Here is a 19,125-nt window from a genome sequence, read left to right as displayed (position 1 = left end):
AAACCACATTCAAGAAGTTTATTAACCCTTCTGGTGCTTCACAGGAATTTTTGGAATATTTTAAAAAAATGAACATTTAATTTTTTTTCACAAAAAATTTACTTCACTTCCAATTTGTTTTATTTTACCAAGGGTAACAGGAGAAAATGGATGCCAAATGTTGTTGTACAATTTGTTCTGAGTACCCCGATACCCCATATATGGGGGTAAACCACTGTTTGAGCGCACAGCAGAGCTCGGAAGGGAAGGAGCGCCATTTGACTTTTCAATGCAAAATTGGCTGGAATTGAGATGGGACGCCATGTTGCATTTGGAGAGCCACTAATGTGCCTAAACATTGAAACCCCCCACAAGTGACACCATTTTGGAAAGTAGACCCCCTAAGGAACTTATCTAGATGTGTGGTGAGCAATTTGACCCAAAAAGTGCTTCACAGAAGTATATAATGTAGAGCCATAAAAATAAAATATATTTTTTCACAAAAATGAAATTTTCGCCCCCAATTTTTTATTTTCCCAAGGGTAAGAGAAGAAATTGGACCCCAAAAGCTGTTGTACAATTTGTCCTGAGTACCCCATATGTGGGGGTAAACCACTGTTTGGGTGCATGACAGAGCTCAGAAGGGAAGGAGCGCCGTTTGACTTTTCAATGCAAAATTGGCAAGAATTGAGATGGGACGCCATGCTGCATTTGGAGAGCCCCTGATGTGCCTAAACATTGAAACTCCCCACAAGTGACACCATTTTGGAAAGTAGACCCCCTAAGGAACTTACCTTGATGTGTTGTGAGAGCTTTGAACCCCCAAGTGTTTCACTACAGTTTGATGCAGAGCCGTGAAAATAAAAATTATTTTTTTCTCCACAAAAATTATCTTTAACACCCAGTTTTGTATTTTCCCAAGGGTACCAGAAGAAATTGGTCCCCAAAAGCTGTTGTCCAATTTGTCCTGAGTACACTGATACCCCATATGTGGGGGGGGGGGGGAGGAACCACTGTTTGGGCGCATGGCAGAGCTCGGAAGGGAAGGAGCGCCATTTGGAATGCAGACTTGGATGGATTGGTCTGCAGGCATCACGTTGCATTTGCAGAGCCCCTGATGTACCCAAACAGTAGAAACCCCCCACAAGTGACCCCATATTGGAAACTAGACCTCCCAAGGAACTTATCTAGATGTGTTGTGAGAAATTTGAACCCCCAAGTGTTTCACTACAGTTTACAACGCAGAGCCGTGAAAATAAAAAATCTTTTTTTTCCCCCCACAAAAATGATATTTAGCCCCCCAAATTTTTATTTTCCCAAGGGTAACAAGAGAACTTGGACCCCAAGAGTTGTTGTCCAATTTGTCCCGAGTACGCTGATACCCCATATGTTGGGGTAAACCCCTGTTTGGGCGCACGGGAGAGCTCGGAAGGGAAGGAGCACTGTTTTACTTTTTCAACGCAGAATTGGCTGGAATTGAGATCGGACGCCATGTCGCGTTTGGAGAGCCCCTGATGTGCCTAAACAGTGGAAACCCCCAATTCTAACTGAAACCCTAATCCAAACACACCCCTAACCCTAATCCCAACAGTAACCCTAACCACACCCTAACCCGAATCCCAACCGTAAATGTAATCCAAACCCTAACTTTAGCCCCAACCCTAACTTTAGCTCCAACCCTAGCCCTAACGGGAAAATGGAAATAATTTTTTTTTAATTTTATTATTTTTCCCTAACTAAGAGGGTGATGAAGGGGGGTTTGATTTACTAATATAGCGTTTTTTATAGCGGATTTTTATGATTGGCAGCTGTCACACTAAAAGACGCTTTTTATAGCAAAAAAGTTTTTGCGTCTCCACATTTTGAGACCTATAATTTTTCCATATTTTGGTTCACATATGTGAAATCTCTGCTTGCAGACCAACTGATTGCTTCTTCAGTCTTCTCTGGGGCCGTGCCTCTTTCACGTTTCCATCCCAAGTGCTTCCAATCCCAGCTCAGCAGCTGATCTAGCAGCTTATCAGAATCAGCTTGTTCTCACCTTATGGACAGGTAAGGCTTCTTTCACACTAGCGTCGGAATCTCCCCGTCGCAATGCGTCGGGGAGAGATTCCGAAGCTAGCGTTTAGCGCATTGCACAATGGAGGCAGCGGATGCATTTTTCCGGCACATCCGCTGCCCCATTGTAAGGTGCGGGGAGGTGGGGGCGGAGTTCCGGCCGCGCATGCGCGGTCGGAAAAAACGGTCCGTCAGGAGCAAAAAACGTTACATGTAGCGTTTTTTGCTCCCGACGGTCCGCAGAAGCACGACGCATCCGTCGCTCGATGGATGCGACATGTGGCAATCCGTCGCAAATGCATCGTCAATACAAGTCTTTGGGGAAAAAACGCATCCTGCAAGCACTTTTGCAGGATGCGTTTTTTCTGCAAAACGACGCATTGTAACGGATTGCAGAAAACGCTAGTGTGAAAGTAGCCTAACAGCAGCAGTGATGCATTGATACCCGCTGTGCCATTAATCATGTCCATTTGGCTGGAAAGAAAAGCAGACAGGCATGTGGGGGATCTGGGCAATACCGGTTAAAAAAAAAGAAGCCCAGGACACTGATGTACAATAATTAAAAAAAAAAAAAAAAAGCATGGATTGTTTGTTAGTTTTTGGTTGCTGGGAAAAAAATGTAAATAAGTCTTTAATGAATTCTTTTGTGTTTTATACACCACCTACGCAATGAACCACTACAATAAATATTGAGCATTTTATGACTGCCCAGTCAAGAGTTTTCCACAAAGTATATTTTAATCAATAGTTCCTGCAATAAAAAAGTTGCACAAATAGAGGGGTTACAAAAAGAAAAAAAATGTCCCAGTGCTGAGATAATCTTATAAAGGTGCCCCTGCTGTGTACTGTGTAATGTCTGTCTGACCGTACAGGAACATGGTATGATCATACCTCAGCTCCTGGGCAGGGGAGGAAGCAAAAGAGGATACAGACATTACAGCAGGGGTGTCAAACTGTATTCCTCGAGGGCTGCAAACAGGTCATGTTTTCAGGATTTCCTTGCATTGCACAGTTGATAATTTAATCACCTGCAGAGAATGATTCCAGCACCTTGTGCAATGCTAAGGAAATCTTGAAAACACGCATGGTTTGAGGCCCTCGAGGAATGCAGTTTGACACCCCTGCATTACAGCATGAGATCGCAGCTGATTCTTTGTAATTCCTAAAGAACGAGGGGAAGGCTATGTAAATATATAGGGGCAAAACTTCAAAATACCATAATCAAAAAAACCTACAGAGCAACAAAAGTACTAAGCCAAAAGTAAAAATTATTAATGTTTATTGGTAATGAACAACAATTAAAAAGGCTAAGTATACATGGAGATGAAAGACCTGAGTAACTGCCGGTGTGAAACCAAACAAGTGAATAATTTACAGACTATATTGCAGCAATAAATCAAAACAATATGTAGTGTCCAAATATATAAATATCAATATAATCAAGTGAAAAATTATTATAATTATAATATGGACATAAACATGATTAAATGATAAAGTGCTGTGCCAAAAATTTCTATAATAAAAAATACACACGTTTCGGGTATAGCTTCTTCAATAGGGGGAGTACTCCCCCTATTGAAGCTATACGCGAAACGCGCGTCGGGGTTCCGGACTGCCGTGTGATTGCCCATCCAGGTGTGTGTGCACTTGCACCTTATATTCTTTCATTATGCCTATTGCTTTGTATTAGGTCTTACAGTCTGACCCTTTATGCACAGAACTTGCACCTTAGTTATTTATCCATCTATGGATTGTATGCTGGTCTAAAAATCAGTGGCTAATTGGTGTAACACTAGTATTCTGTACAGCTTTTTATAAGATTAATTTTTCATGGTGGATCTTTGTTTAATTACATATATGGTTATAAATATTCTTTTTGGCATAATTTTTTGGGACTATATTTTATATGTGTATTTTTTATTATAGAAATAATTTTTGGCACAGCACTTTATCATTTAATCATGTTTATGTCCATATTATAATAATTTTTCACTTGATTATATTTATATATTTGGACACTACATATTTTGTTTTGATTTATTGCTGCAATATAGTCTGTAAATGATTCACTTGTTCGGTTTCACACCGGCGGTTACTCATGTCTTTTATCTCCATGTATACTTAGTTTTTTTAATTGTTGTTCATTACCAATAAACATTAATAATTTTTAACTTTGGGCTTAGTGATTCTTTGTGAGGTAGAACACTTTGTGTGATGTAAGACCTCGCAGAACGCAGCAGTGACCCCGTGCTATCCTGTCTGTATACCATTTTGCTTCTCCAGCTCAGGGGATATGGCGACAGTCTGCGCTGTCAAATTTAGATGCATCAAGTTGTTGTTTTTTTTTTTTTTTAATAACGATCGCTTTGTGAACCAAAGCAAAAAGTGGATTCAGCAATATAGAGGTGTAAACCCTTCATTTATAGACACACACAAAAACACTTGTGAAACCAAGTGTTATGGGCAAATTACATCAGTTGCAAACAGGTGCATAAATTCCAGTACACAGCTATGCAATCCATATAGAGAAATATTTGTAGTAGTGTGGGTCCTACTGAATGGCTCAGTGAAGGTGGCAGTCACCAAATAGCCCAAGCCACAACTGCAAGTGATCAGAGAGGTCTACAAAGACAGGTTTTGTTGAGGTTGATATGCACAGTGTGATAACTGGAGCGCCAACTGTGAGCCAGAGCTTCTCATCAAACATTAGTGCCAGACCTTAAATAATATTTTAGATTATATTAAATTTTCATTTTATATGAAAGGGAACAAATTCCCACAGACCTTAAACTTATGGCTATCCTTCTGACAATATAACTGCCTCCACTCTGCTTAAGAGTGCCCAACTCCAGATTAACACCCACAATTTTGTAAAGAGAATTCCAACATGCTCAGTTATTATGCGCAGATCTTCACCTACATTTGGCCATGAAGCGCGCACACACCCATGATTTTCATTGTCAAGTGAGTGTTGACAGCTGTACTGTACAAGACGACAATGAGCATTGCTTTGGACTGCAGCTGTAACTCGACCAGGTGCCTCTAGCTCAGGTGCAGAGACGCCCATACACTAGTGATGAGTGCGTGTGCTCAAATAAGGTGTCAGTATTGGAGCACGTCGAAGACATTCTATCACCTGAGCATGCTCAAGTGCTATGTTCAAGCCCCCGCGGCTGCAAATCTCGTGGCTGTTTGAGAGCAGCAACACATGCATGGCATTGCCCAACAGACATTCTAATGCCTGCATGTATTGCAGCTGTCAAACAGCCGCGAGTTATGGACTTGTACATAATATTAGAGCATGCTGAAGACACTTAGCACTGGAGCGTGCTCAGATAACACCTCATCAGAGCATGCGCGCTCATCACACCATACACCTTAAATTTACTGTTCAGTCCACAGACATCTCTTCAACCTCCCCCATACACAAGAAAGGTAGCCTGAGTGTCATCTGTATGAGAAAAGAAGAGTAAAGGGGAATTTACGCTGTAAGATAATCGTAAACAAGCTTTGTTAAAAACGCTTGTTACATCATGATCATCTTGCGCAGAGTATAAAATAATCATTCTTTGTGGTGCATTGTCGTCTAAGCAGAACTTGCACTGCCGAGAACCATGGCAGCCTATGTGCACTGTGCGATCTAGAATAGTTTGCTCAGTGTGCATTGTTCGATTTGGTTTGCCGGTCGATAGAAGTATACTGATCGGCGGTCATGTCGTGCAGCTGGTCGGTCTGTGTAAGCCACTTCTAGACTCCTCTAGCAGCTGATCCAGAACTAAAAGGATTGGCCACTTGCATTCAAACTGCCCAATACGTCTCCCTCCGACATTGCTGGATGAGTCTGTAGACTCACATATACATTATATGATTGGCCAGTCTTGCCAACTTTAATCAAACTAGTATGGGGCCCCAAGAGATTATGCGGCTTGTGAAAATGCAATACAAACTTAATAATAATAATCATCAAACTGAAGAATGAAAAAAAAAAATAAAGTATCCAGACTCATTGTAGAAAATAGATTTATTTAGATTTTAAATTTTAGGCACTGTAGGGCGACAACAGTTACAGTATACAAAGCTGGTGCAGTCAGTTTGTTGCCTACAGAGCAGTAATTTGTTTAGTTTGCAACTTATACCTATAAAAGGATAACCACTGCTTAAACCTAGACATCTTCATAGCCATCTTATTTTCACTGTTAGGATATGGAGACCATCTGGGCATTTTTTATTGTTTAAATGCATGCATTTTTGCCCCCCCCCCCCAAAAAAAAAAAAATCACTTCTCAATTAAAATGTTGCACCATTCGGCTTTTACAGCCTGTGTGTATCACAGAACATGCAGAACGAGGTACCAGTAAATTAGTAAGTGAGCTAACTCTTATCTCTCTTCTCCTGAACAACACCAGAGCGAAAATATAACCAGCTGAAAGAGGTTAGAAACCCTGGTGTCAGAACAAGCTCAGAGTCACCGCTAGTAGATCGCTGGCTGCAGAATGGGTTGTGATGCATAGACGCTATAAAAGACAATATTTATTGTAGCCCTATCGGAAAAATTATTTTCAGCTATCAATGCATATATTTAAGGTTTAAAAAAAACAAACACACGAAAGTATTGCCCTGAAAGGTGTCCAAATTATTTTTTTTTGAAAGAAAACCTTGTAAACAGCTGGCATGCCGGCATGGCACATCATGAAAGGCAACAATTTGTGTCTTTAAATATTTAAAAAGCATCAATTCTAAGATAGCCCAATGATTGCAGGGAATCAGTTTTGCCATTTTATAGTCTAGTGAAAAACACTGATACATAAGATGGCCTTAGCAGGAAACAGACGTACACTGACAGGGACCATGTACAAGAGGAGGAAGAGGAATCAACATATTTTACATCTCGGGCTGTTCATTAATATAGATTGCGTTTTACAGACAGATTCATTCCCCTTTCCGAAATGAGGGAAAAAAAATAAAAAAAATCAGCCTCAAATAAAAAGGTCAAGCATTTAGTAAATGAGTTTTCATGTCTCAATATATATTTATGTACATATAAATGTAGAATTTCGCAGTCTCTTGGTGGAAGTGGTACAATGTGGAGTGCTGCTGGGAACAACCACCAGAGCTAGAACTTTACAGAGACAATTGGTTTTCTTCTCTGGGGAAGAAGTGAAGGGGACAAGGGTAATAGTCAAAAGTGTAAAAAAGGCAGAAGTAATGGAATCAACGGTCCTCAGTTTCCCTGGAATGCCCCCCTGGCAGCGGAGGTGGCAGCGCCAGCAGCTGCGTTTTGAACTGTGCGGTTGGTGAAGATGCCTTGTGAGAACTCTTCCTGTGCCTTCTGGAAATTTGCACCCGATCTGCGATACATTGAGTGAACCTGTGGAATACACATATAGATTGAAAGCAGAGTGACAAACATTCTTCAGACTTAAGACTAGATCATTTGTACTTTCTATGCGGTTTAAAAAAGTCTATTTATCAGTTTCCAGCCAATTTATATATGTGATCTAGCTGTCGTGAAACCTTTGTTTGGCAGACCGCCCTTTCTCCCAACTTCCCCACACACATGGGCGCTCGGGCTGAGTGTTCATGTGTTTTCAATTGGCAAAGAAGAGCTTACCGTCCCAGAAAACAAAAAGGATAGGACTTGAAATTCCAATTGCCTGATCATTCGGTCCTCTCCCCTCCAAACCCACAGCAGAAATTGACCTGCGATGTGGATTTTCAATCGGCACCATGTCCATTTATATTGCAGATTTTGCAATTTGCGATACATATCCTAAAAATTGCATTGTATGGATTTTGATGCAGAAAATATGGTCTTGTGAATCAAAGAGCAGGGGAGGAGTTCACATGACTATTATTGTGGCACACACAATAAAGAAGAGTCAGGACAATTCAAGGTTTCAGGTTCGGACAAATTGCGCTCAGTGGAATAAACAAAAGTAATTATCTTGTGGTTATGATGCCTTTTAAATGGCTAACAAAAACAAAAATTATGTTACAAAGCAAGCTTTCCAGACTTCTTAGGTCTCTTCATCAGGCCTGGTGATACAAAGTATGTACAGTGTACACTTGCCTGATCATTTGTATGTGGCACATCTTTAGTGCAGCCCGATTGGAGATATAGATAACGTTAAACTTAAAGGGATTTTCCCACAAAGTACATTTTAATTAATACAAATAAATTCCACAATTAGAAATTGTCCCTGCTGTGTACTGTGTAATGTCTGTGTCTGACTGTGCAGGAACATGGTCTGATCATACCACAGCTCCTGGGCAGGGGAGGAAGCAAAAGAGCAAATACAGACATTACAGCAGGAGATTGCAGATGCTGCTTTCAGTGATGTACAACATATGTAAAAACATGCAGCAAATGCTTTACAGCACAGACGTAATCCGCTGCAATCCTGCGTTGTTCTCTCTGTATCCTCTCTTTTGCTTCCTCCCCTGCCCAGGAGCTGCGGTATGATCAGACCATGTTCCTGCATGGTCAGACACAGACATTACACAGTACACAGCAGGGACAGATTTATAAGATTCTCAGCACAGGAAATTTTATATCACATTCAATTGTGGTAATTATTTTTATTCTAAAAATCTATTGATTAAAATGAAGTTTGTTGTTCGGAAAAACATTCCAAACTTGACACGACATGACGTTTACAGCCAGCAGTTTGGTGGACTTAAATGTGCTGACATATACTTGTTAGAAGTTCTTCTAGAACTTTTTTCCACAGGAGATGCAATGCAATTTCCACAATGAGATTCAATGTGGCCATACACCTTCAATGGCTGCCAGCTATTTCAGCCACCAGATAATACACAACCGCTTGCATGCTTTATTCGCTATGTGATGTAATGAGTATTAATGCATTGCAGACATACCTTCTTCAGCAGGAACAGAGATAAGGCAGCACTCACAGTGAAGAAGATTGCCACAATCATCATTATCACAGCGACTGCAGTGTTTGTACCAACCATAGTTATAGCCATTATCCAGCCACTGCAATGGAACAGAAAGGTGTGAATCAAGGCTGAAGAACTGGACTGAAGAAGACAGCAAAGAGAAGAACGTCAGTTTACCTGTCTCCCCAGTGAGGGATGCCAACTGCTTGTATGATATAAATGATGATTTGACAGAAGAAGATTATGAAGAACGCAAAGAAATTGAAGGAACTGTCTGTCCTGTAAAAAAATATGTCGTTAGTCAGCAGTTTGTCATAGGAAACATGGCTGCTGCAGGATATACTATGATCACAGGCATATTACTGTACCCCCCAAAAAATAGCAACAGGAGTTTTTCAAGCTAAAGTGTTACATTTTTTATTGTGTATATCATAAAAAGAAGGCTACAGAACAAAAAGTGTATTGGACAATGTAACCAGATCATAGGTAACATTGCAACCATTTATGTTGTAAAATATGATGGCTATCCATAAAATAGAGTTTAGTTCAAGCCTGCAGTCACTCCATGTGAATGCAGGCTTATGATTCCTCACAGAGCGGACAGTGTGCACGGTCAAGCTTCTTGGGTCCCAGGAGCAGGTGGTCATGTGATTTGCATACTTTGGTCAGATTCAGACTAGACGTGTCCGGCCTCACTCACTTCACTTGTATTGAGCAAAGCCACGCATGTCTAGTTGGTACATGACCACATGTATGCAAATTGCTCCCAGCGACGGAAAATCCTGACTGCACGCACACTGTACGCTGTGAGAATTTCATAAGAAAGAGTGGGAATACATCAATCGCATATCGGGAACACATACAAATATACATACACATTAATCGGGTGCATACAGGTCCTTCTCAAAAAATTAGCATATAGTGTTAAATTTCATTATTTACCATAATGTAATGATTACAATTAAACTTTCATATATTATAGATTCATTATCCACCAACTGAAATTTGTCAGGTCTTTTATTGTTTTAATACTGATGATTTTGGCATACAACTCCTGATAACCCAAAAAACCTGTCTCAATAAATTAGCATATCAAGAAAAGGTTCTCTAAACGACCTATTACCCTAATCTTCTGAATCAACTAATTAACTCTAAACACATGCAAAAGATACCTGAGGCTTTTATAAACTCCCTGCCTGGTTCATTACTCAAAACCCCCATCATGGGTAAGACTAGCGACCTGACAGATGTCAAGAAGGCCATCATTGACACCCTCAAGCAAGAGGGTAAGACCCAGAAAGAAATTTCTCAACAAATAGGCTGTTCCCAGAGTGCTGTATCAAGGCACCTCAATGGTAAGTCTGTTGGAAGGAAACAATGTGGCAGAAAATGCTGTACAACGAGAAGAGGAGACCGAACCCTGAGGAAGATTGTGGAGAAGGACCGATTCCAGACCTTGGGGAACCTGAGGAAGCAGTGGACTGAGTCTGGTGTGGAAACATCCAGAGCCACCGTGCACAGGCGTGTGCAGTAAATGGGCTACAGGTGCCGCATTCCCCAGGTAAAGCCACTTTTGAACCATAAACAGCGGCAGAGGCGCCTGACCTGGGCTACAGAGAAGCAGCACTGGACTGTTGCTAAGTGGTCCCAAGTAATTTTTTCTGATGAAAGCAAATTTTGCATGTCATTCGGAAATCAAGGTGCCAGAGTCTGGAGGAAGACTGGGGAGAAGGAAATGCCAAAATGCCTGAAGTCCAGTGTCAAGTACCCACAGTCAGTGATGGTGTGAGGTGCCATGTCAGCTGCTGGTGTTGGTCCACTGTGTTTCATCAAGGGCCGGGTCAATGCAGCTAGCTATCAGGAGATTTTGGAGCACTTCATGCTTCCATCGGCTGAAATGCTTTATGGAGATGAAGATTTCATTTTTCAGCACGACCTGGCACCTGCTCACAGTGCCAAAACCACTGGTAAATGGTTTACTGACCATGGTATTACTGTGCTCAATTGGCCTGCCAACTCTCCTGACCTGAACCCCATAGAGAATCTGTGGGATATTGTGAAGAGAAAGTTGAGACGCGCAAGACCCAACACTCTGGATGAGCTTAAGGCCGCTATTGAAGCATCCTGGGCCTCCATAACATCTCAGCTGTGTCACAGGTTGATTGCCTCCATGCCACGCCGCATTGAAGCAGTCATTTCTGCCAAAGGATTCCCGACCAAGTATTGAGTGCATAACTGAACATTATTATTTGTTGGTTTTTTTGTTTGTTATTAAAAAAAACTTATTTGATTGGATGGGTGAAATATGCTAATTTATTGAGACAGGTTTTTTGGGTTATCAGGAGTTGTATGCCAAAATCATCAGTATTAAAACAATAAAAGACCTGACAAATTTCAGTTGGTGGATAATGAATCTATAATATATGAAAGTTTAATTGTAATCATTACATTATGGTAAATAATGAAATTTAACACTATATGCTAATTTTTTGAGAAGGACCTGTATATGACTGATGTACATGCTATCAATGACATCCCCACTGTGGTAGAGAAGGTGGATGACTTATGATAATGTACAACGTGTGTGTGTGTCAAACCCAAGGAAGAGTGTAGTAAATATCACTAAGTGGTTCAGCATCCAAGAACGGAGAAGACAGGACCATTGCTGTAAATCGAATATGAAATGGAAGCTCAACTGGTGAATGAAGAAGTATAGGTAGTTACATACTCATGGTCAATAACCTACCAGAGGTATTAGTAAGAAAGGGGTACAAGTGATGGACTGCACATGTATAATACTTCTTAGATTAATGCATAAATAGTCAATATGGTAAAAAAAAAAAAAACCTTCAAAAAAGTTGTGGAATTAAACCTTTTTTTGCAATTCCACAGCACTTGGAATTTTTTTTTCTGGTTTTCCAGTACATTATATGGTAAAATCAATGGTGTCATTCAAAAGTACAACTCGACCTGCAAAGAACAAATCCTCATATGGCCATATTGATGTAAAAAAAAAAAGTTATGGCTCTTGTAAGAAGGGGAGGAAAAAAAAACCAGAAAATGGACCAGGGGTGAAAGGGTTAACTGTGCAACCCAACACTAAGAGTCCACTAGTACAAAATACCTGTTAAACCAAGAACAGATGCTCAGTGCACCTTTCCACCCATTTGTTTTTCATCTTTGCCATCCTCGGGTTCATTGAAAGCCAGATCTGTCAATCAAGGAAGATCTATGGAAAACAGGTAGGTGGGAAGGTGCACGGAACGAGTGTCTGTGCTAGGTATGAACTGTCATTAAGTGGGTCGGCACTATGTTTACCGTAGCGGTGCTCTTGGGAGAAACAGCAGTACATGAAATAGAATCCCGGCAGAACTTCAATGCATGCGAGTGCGGGGATTCGATTTTATTTTATGCAGACTCTTTAAAGTTTTCTTGGCTACAGCTTGTCCCCTTTGTAGTCAGGTCAGTACATTTTGTTTAAAGTTATGTAATATTATATGATTGCAAACATATTTTCTGGTTAGCCAATATAGGTATCACTCCTAGAATACTTCTCTCATCGTTGGGCAGAAAAGTATTCACATCGGTTTAAAGTGATATAAATTACGACATTTTTTTCATGGTTTTATGTACAAAATACTTATTGAGCACACGGTGTATAAGAAAAGGAGGGAGCAGAAATCTGTCCCTGTTGTCTTTTCTCGAGAGTAAAGATGGCCACGTACTTGTGCTTTTAACTGGTAGGATGAAAACAGACTCGTCATGCATAGTAAATTGGCACAAAGTGTGTGCAGATTTCTCATAGAAAATATGGACATCCAGAAATGGGTTACAGCTGTCGTGCCTGGAATAATTGCTCATAACGTATTGTTGGCCATGCTAAATGGCCAGCACGGGCAATAGATAGCAATAAGTGTATGGCCGGTTGTTCGCTGAGAATTTTACAATAACTGGAACTGTAATTACCTGAATGCTTTGTAGATTGGCCGGTACCAGCATAGAAAGGCGCAAGGTGTAAACAGGATAAACCACAGGATGGATAAGCCAAAATCCACACCACCATCTTTAGTATTGGCAGTGAAATATGCCAAGCACGCCAGGAGATTAAGTAAAAGGGTGACCGCATGGACTGGAGAAAGAAGAAGAGCGTTCAGTTCAGCATGTATTACCTCTTCTCTCACGTGCGCCACACTACATTCCTGCAGAGCAGCTCTTCTGTGCACATCGTACACACATTCAGCAGAACATCGCCAATAAAATAAACAGATCTGCTGCACAGAATTCCTCTCTGGGCTAGAAGATACAGATTGGTAAAGAAATCATTCTTCAATAATCAGACATGGCAAAATGGTCCTAAAGCCTTGATAAATCATGACCGGTACGTTTGCAGTGCCCTTTCGTCCACACAGACATACAAAGTGTGATGAATTTGTCTTACATTCTGTGTGGGGTACCATTACTCCCAGAACTATTCTATACAGGCTTGGATCGATCCACAAGGGAACCGGTGAATCCCCTGGGGGAGAGGGGGGGTGTCTCTGTACACCCCTTATTTATGGGCAGTGGTTGGCACAAAATAATTCAGTCGCTATGTACAGAGTCAACATCTCAGCATTCATTTAAAGGGAACCTGTCCCCCCCCCTCCAAAATCGATGGTGAGGTAAGCTCACCATCATCAGGGGCTTATTCCGATGTTACCTGAAAGAGGAGAAAAAGAGGTTATATTATACTCACCCAGGGGCGGTCCCGCTCCGGTGGGCGTCTCAGGTCCGGTACAGCACCTCCCATCTTCATTCCATGACGTCCTCTTCTGGTCTTCACGCCGCAGCTTCGGCGCAGGCGTACTTTGAGTACTTTGCTCTGTTGAGGGCAGAGCAAAGTACTGCAGTGCGCAGGCGCTGGGCCTCTCTGACCTTTCCCAGCGCCTGCGCACTGCAGTACTTTCCTCTGCCGCGGCGTGAAGACCAGAAGAGGACGTCATGGAATGAAGATAGGAGGCGCCGGAGTGGACCTGAGATGCCCATTTGACCGGACCGGGACCGCCCTTGGGTGAGTATAATCTGACCTCTTTTTCTCCTCTTTCAGGTAACATAGGGGGGCTTATCTACAGCATTACAGAATGCTGTAGATAAGCCCCTGATGACGGTGAGCTTACCTCATCATCGATTTTGGGGGTGACAGGTTCCCTTTAACAAACTACCCAATTATTATATAAGAAGCATGGGCAGGTTGTGAATGAGGGAAAATGTTATATCTGAATGTAGCTGAGCAGTGGACCCCCATAGTCAATGTTACAAGTGGGCTCTTGCCACCCCAGTCTGACACAGATTGAATAGAAAACCGCTTTTGCCTAGTCACATTTCACTGTTCCCTAAAATTACAGGGAAAGAAAATGCAACACACGGGTGAGATTTTCAGACCACAATTCACTAGCATTCAATATTGCACTGTGTAAAATACTACAGTTGCAAAAACACCCCCCCCCCCCCAATAAAGTGCCTCGTGTGTGTGGCCTAATAAAACTGGGACATTTTCTTCAACAATCTTTTTAAGAATCTTGAGACTAGCAGAAGCAATATTTCAAACATAAATGAAAGATAATGATCAACAAATTAACAATAAAAGACTTTCATACCACTTATCTATGAACTGCTCCAGTATTTACAGCCACAGCTGTGTCTCCCCTTCCCATACTGATAGTTCTGCTTCTTGTCACTGGTCTTATTACTGCACTATTCTAGGTTCTGTTATGTATAAATATGTGATTTCACATTTTCTGCAATGCTGAGCACCTGAAACCGGAGTAGTCTCGAAAACTGATATTTGTTACCATCTTTTCAGTTAGCCACTAAAAGCCATCAACCACTGAGGACTCTCAAATTTTAATATGTTATTATCTAAAGGATAACAGGACAAATATTTTTCCTGCGTCAACAAATTACTAAAGGTACCTTCACACTGAGCAACTTTACAACGAGAACGACAACGATCCGTGACGTTGCAGCGTCCTGGATAGCGATCTCGTTGTTTGACACGCAGCAGCGATCAGGATCCTGTTGTGACATCGCTGGTCGGAGCTTGAAGGCCAGAACTTTATTTCGTCGTCAGGTCGGCGTGATTCGTCATGTTTGACAGCAAAAGCAACGATGCCTGCAATGTTTTTACATGGAGCAACAACCAGTGAGAACGATAAGTGAGTCGCCGTTACGTCACTGGATCGCTCCTGCATCGTTCTGGAGTTGCTGTGTTTGACGTCTCCTAGCGACCTAAACAGCGATGCTGCAGCGATCGGCATCGTTGTCTATATCGCTGCAGCGTCGCTAAATGTGACGGTACCTTAAGTCACTTGACTGTCCTGGGTCCTAGCAATTCCATTGTCATCTTGGAAGATTAGGACACTTGAATTTTAATCAAGTATATATCAGCAAGTTCCATATAATTAGGATCCAGAACAGATTTTTTTTTTTTTTTTTTTTCAGTGGACAAACTAAGCCTTTCCTCTGGTATCTGCAGAATTCTGATTTTTAGCTTTAAACAGTATTGGTGAATGGGTTAAGCAGTGTTTGGGTATGAAAAATGATGCTTAAATTTCCTTCCTTTTCGGAGGCATTCACCTACAGTGGGGAAAATAAGAATTTGATATACTGCAGATTTTGCAAGTTTTCCCAACTACAAAGAATGGAGAGGTCAGTAATTTTTATCATAGGTACACTTCAACTGTGAGAGACAGTCAAAAATAAAAACCAGAAAATCACATTGTATGATTTCTAAATAATTAAATTGCATTTTATTGCTCTCAGACCTGTTACTTTTTCCTTAAAGGGAAGGTGCCACCAGTACATAGTTTGTTTTTTTGTGAAATTAAGCTTTAAGGGACACTGTCACCCCCTCCAGCCATTCTAAACTAAAAGAGCCACCTTGTGCAGCAGTAATGCTGCAGTCTAACAAGGTGACTCTTTTAGTTTTTGCTTCTGTTATTCCCTCAATAAAGCGTTTTATAATTTTCCCCAAATACCTATCTTTAGCCAGGGAGGCGGGTCTGAAGCCTCCTCTTTGAAGCGCCCAACTGCCGTCACTTATCGCTTCTGGGGCGATTGTCGCCGCCCCCCTCAGCGCTGTTATCGTCCGAAATCCGGCGCCTGCGCTCTGCTCTTCTGCCTGGAGCAGGCGCATAGAGCATTGGCCGTCCTAGCTCTGATGCCGGGTTCCGGTCTGCGCCTGTGCGGGCAGTGCGGCCACCCTGTTACTGAATCCCCGCCTCACACTGTGTTATGCATTATGTACAGTGCGGGGCTGGGATTCCTGGGCATGCGCACTGCGCTTGTCAGACGCTCCCCCAGGTCCCCCACCTTCCAGCGTCTGTCTGTGCAGCTGATCCATCCTCCTTCCAATCGCCGGCAAGGATACTTGCAGGAATTTACAAATATGGATCAGCTGCACAGACCGACGCTGGAAGGCGGGGGACGTAGTAGTAGTAGTATGATTCATATCGAATATTTGTCTGTGTTTTCACATGGCCTAGATTCATATACATGTGCTGCTGTGTTTCTTTATATCTATATGATACAGCTTGCAGCTTGCATGTGTTCACATTGGGAGTGCTGGTTGGTTTTTTTTCTTTGTTTAGTGTATGGATGTGGCTGCATCCATCCTGATCTTGCACTCCTCCCATTGACCTTGCAGGTGGCGGTAATCATCTCTACTTGCCCATAAATTGTAGGTTTAGCCCAGAGTGACATGTTTGTCCTAAGTTGTAGGCTGGTGGCCCAAGAGTGGCATGTACAGTAGAGTAGGACCCATCAGAGGGAGATCACCTTGCCGCGGTTGATGGGCACACATGAATTGGCCAATTTATGCGCTAAGAATCTTCATTTTATCTATAACTGTAAGTTTTATGAAAATTTTTTTTTGAGTAGTATGATTCATATCGAATATTTGTCTGTGTTTTCACATGGCCTAGATTCATATACATGTGCTGCTGTGTTTCTTTATATCTATATGATACAGCTTGCATGTGTTCACATTGGGAGTGCTGGTTCTCTCATATATATATATATATATATATATATATATATATATATGATTGTGGCCCGATTCTAACGCATCGGGTATTCTAGAATATGCATGTCCCTGTAATATATGGACAATGATTATTCCAGAATTCGCGGCAGACTGTGCCCGTTGCTGATTGGTCGAGGCAACCTTTATGACATCGTCGCCAAGGCAACCATTATGACATCATCGTCGCTGTGCCCGTTGCGGATTGGTCGAGGCTGCCAGGCCTCAACCAATCAGAGAGCCGGGATTTCCGGGACATACAGACAGAAAGACAGACAGACGGAAAAACCCTTAGACAATTATCTATCTATCTATCTATAATTACCACTAGGGGGAGCATTTTCCGTTTTCCGTTTTAGACCTCATGCAGCTATTGTGAGACTTACCAGCTTTAATGTTAGCTGAAAGATTGGGGCAGTAACTGCTGACATCACCATTTCCCTCCCCTTTTGGGTGGTCTAGTATCCCTGGGACAGAATGAAGAGTAGCATCACAGGGCAGCACCATTTTGTGTGTGACTGCCCTGTGACCTGCTATCACCAGCAGTTACTGCATCGGATGCACAGCTTGTTTACAGAGCATCATACTACATGTCTTTCTCTCTCCCATCAGTCTCTCTCAGCCACACCAATGTATCTCTCCCCTCCCTTTACAATGCCTGGCTATTCACTGCAGACCTGGATCTCCTGATCTTACTGAGGGATGAGTCAGGGTATGTTTCCACGGTCAGGATGGCCGGCGGTATCGCCGGAGCGGCTTAGCCGCTCTGCGGTAGCCCCGCCCCCTTTCTGGGACGCGATGATGCCGGATGTGTTCACAGCACACATCCGGCATCATCGCTCCCCACCATAGGGCCCTGTGCTATATCTTGCGGCGACGCAGCGTCGCCGCAAGATATACGGACATGCTGCGATCTGAAAAGACGCGCAGCATGTCCGGAGTCGCAGGGCCGCCGCGTGCGTGTTACCACGCATAGTGGAGACGGGATTTCATTAAATCCCCTCCACTATGCTGTAACATCTGGACGCTGCGTGTCTGATGCTGCGGCTCTATGCAGCGTCAGACACGCAGCGTTTCCTGATCGTGGAAACAGACCCTCACAGACCGCTCCAGCTCTGAATGCTGATCCTACACTGTTCCTCCTTGACGTCTTTGCAGTCTCTGATACTCTGCATGCTGTGCCCGGACTTTTCTCCCGCATTTTACTCCTGTCAATCTAGGATCTGCTCTGAAGCAGTAATGCTTCTAATGACAGGAGACAAATCACAGCGGAGGGCTCCATGTATACGGCAGCAGAACTCTCCCACTACTGTGAATTGTGCAGCCCACAGAGGCGTGCCCAGTTCACTGCTAATGTTGCTGCAATGTTAGGGTACCGTCACACTATAACATTTCGATCGCTACGACGGTACGATTCGTGACGTTCCAGCGATATCGTTACGATATCGCTGTGTCTGACACGCAGCAGCGATCAGGGATCCTGCTGAGAATCGTACGTCGTAGCAGATCGTTTAGAACTTTCTTTCATCGCTGGATCTCCCGCTGTCATCGCTAGATCGGTGTGTGTGACACCGATCTAGCGATGCGATCCAGCGATGCGTTCGCTTGTAACCAGGGTAAACATCGGGTAACTAAGCGCAGGACCGCGCTTAGTTACCCGATGTTTACCCTGGTTACAAGCGTTAAACTAAAAAAAAAACAAACAGCGCATACTTACATTCTGGTGTCCGTCAGGTCCCTTGCCGTCTGCTTCCCGCACTGTGACTGCCGGCCGTAAAGTGAAAGCAGAGCACAGCGGCTGTGCTTTCACTTTCACTTTACGGCCGGCAGTCACTGAGTGCGGGAACCAGACTGCAAGGGACCTGACGGACACCAGAATGTAAGTATGTGCTGTTTGTTTTTTTTTTAGTTTAACGCTTGTAACCAGGGTAAACATCGGGTAACTAAGCGCGGTCCTGCGCTTAGTTACCCGATGTTTACCCTGGTTACCCAGGGACCTCGGCATCATTGGTCGCTGGAGAGCTGTCTGTGTGACAGCTCCCCAGCGACCACACTACGATTTACCTACGATCACGGCCAGGTCATATCGCTGGTCGTGATCGTAGCTAAATCGTATAGTGTGACGGTAC

At 42.7% G+C, this 19,125-nt stretch overlaps 1 protein-coding gene across 1 annotated transcript in view; it reads right to left on the bottom strand.

The window, feature by feature from the left end:
* Positions 1 to 6,040: 6,040 nt before the first annotated feature.
* The window catches only part of SCAMP2 (secretory carrier membrane protein 2), a 51,742-nt gene continuing 38,657 nt past the window's right edge, over positions 6,041 to 19,125 (bottom strand). The window contains exons 6-9 of the mRNA XM_069765701.1: positions 12,904 to 13,066; positions 9,115 to 9,216; positions 8,917 to 9,034; positions 6,041 to 7,405 (exon numbers count right to left, since the gene is read on the bottom strand). Of these exons, the coding sequence (XP_069621802.1) occupies positions 7,259 to 7,405; positions 8,917 to 9,034; positions 9,115 to 9,216; positions 12,904 to 13,066 (530 nt within the window). The 3' untranslated portion in view covers positions 6,041 to 7,258. The remainder of the gene's footprint in view (positions 7,406 to 8,916; positions 9,035 to 9,114; positions 9,217 to 12,903; positions 13,067 to 19,125) is intronic.

Source organism: Ranitomeya imitator, chromosome 4, assembly GCF_032444005.1.
Source record: "Ranitomeya imitator isolate aRanImi1 chromosome 4, aRanImi1.pri, whole genome shotgun sequence".
NCBI lineage: Eukaryota > Metazoa > Chordata > Amphibia > Anura > Dendrobatidae > Ranitomeya > Ranitomeya imitator.
This window is presented reverse-complemented; position numbering and strand designations above follow the sequence as displayed.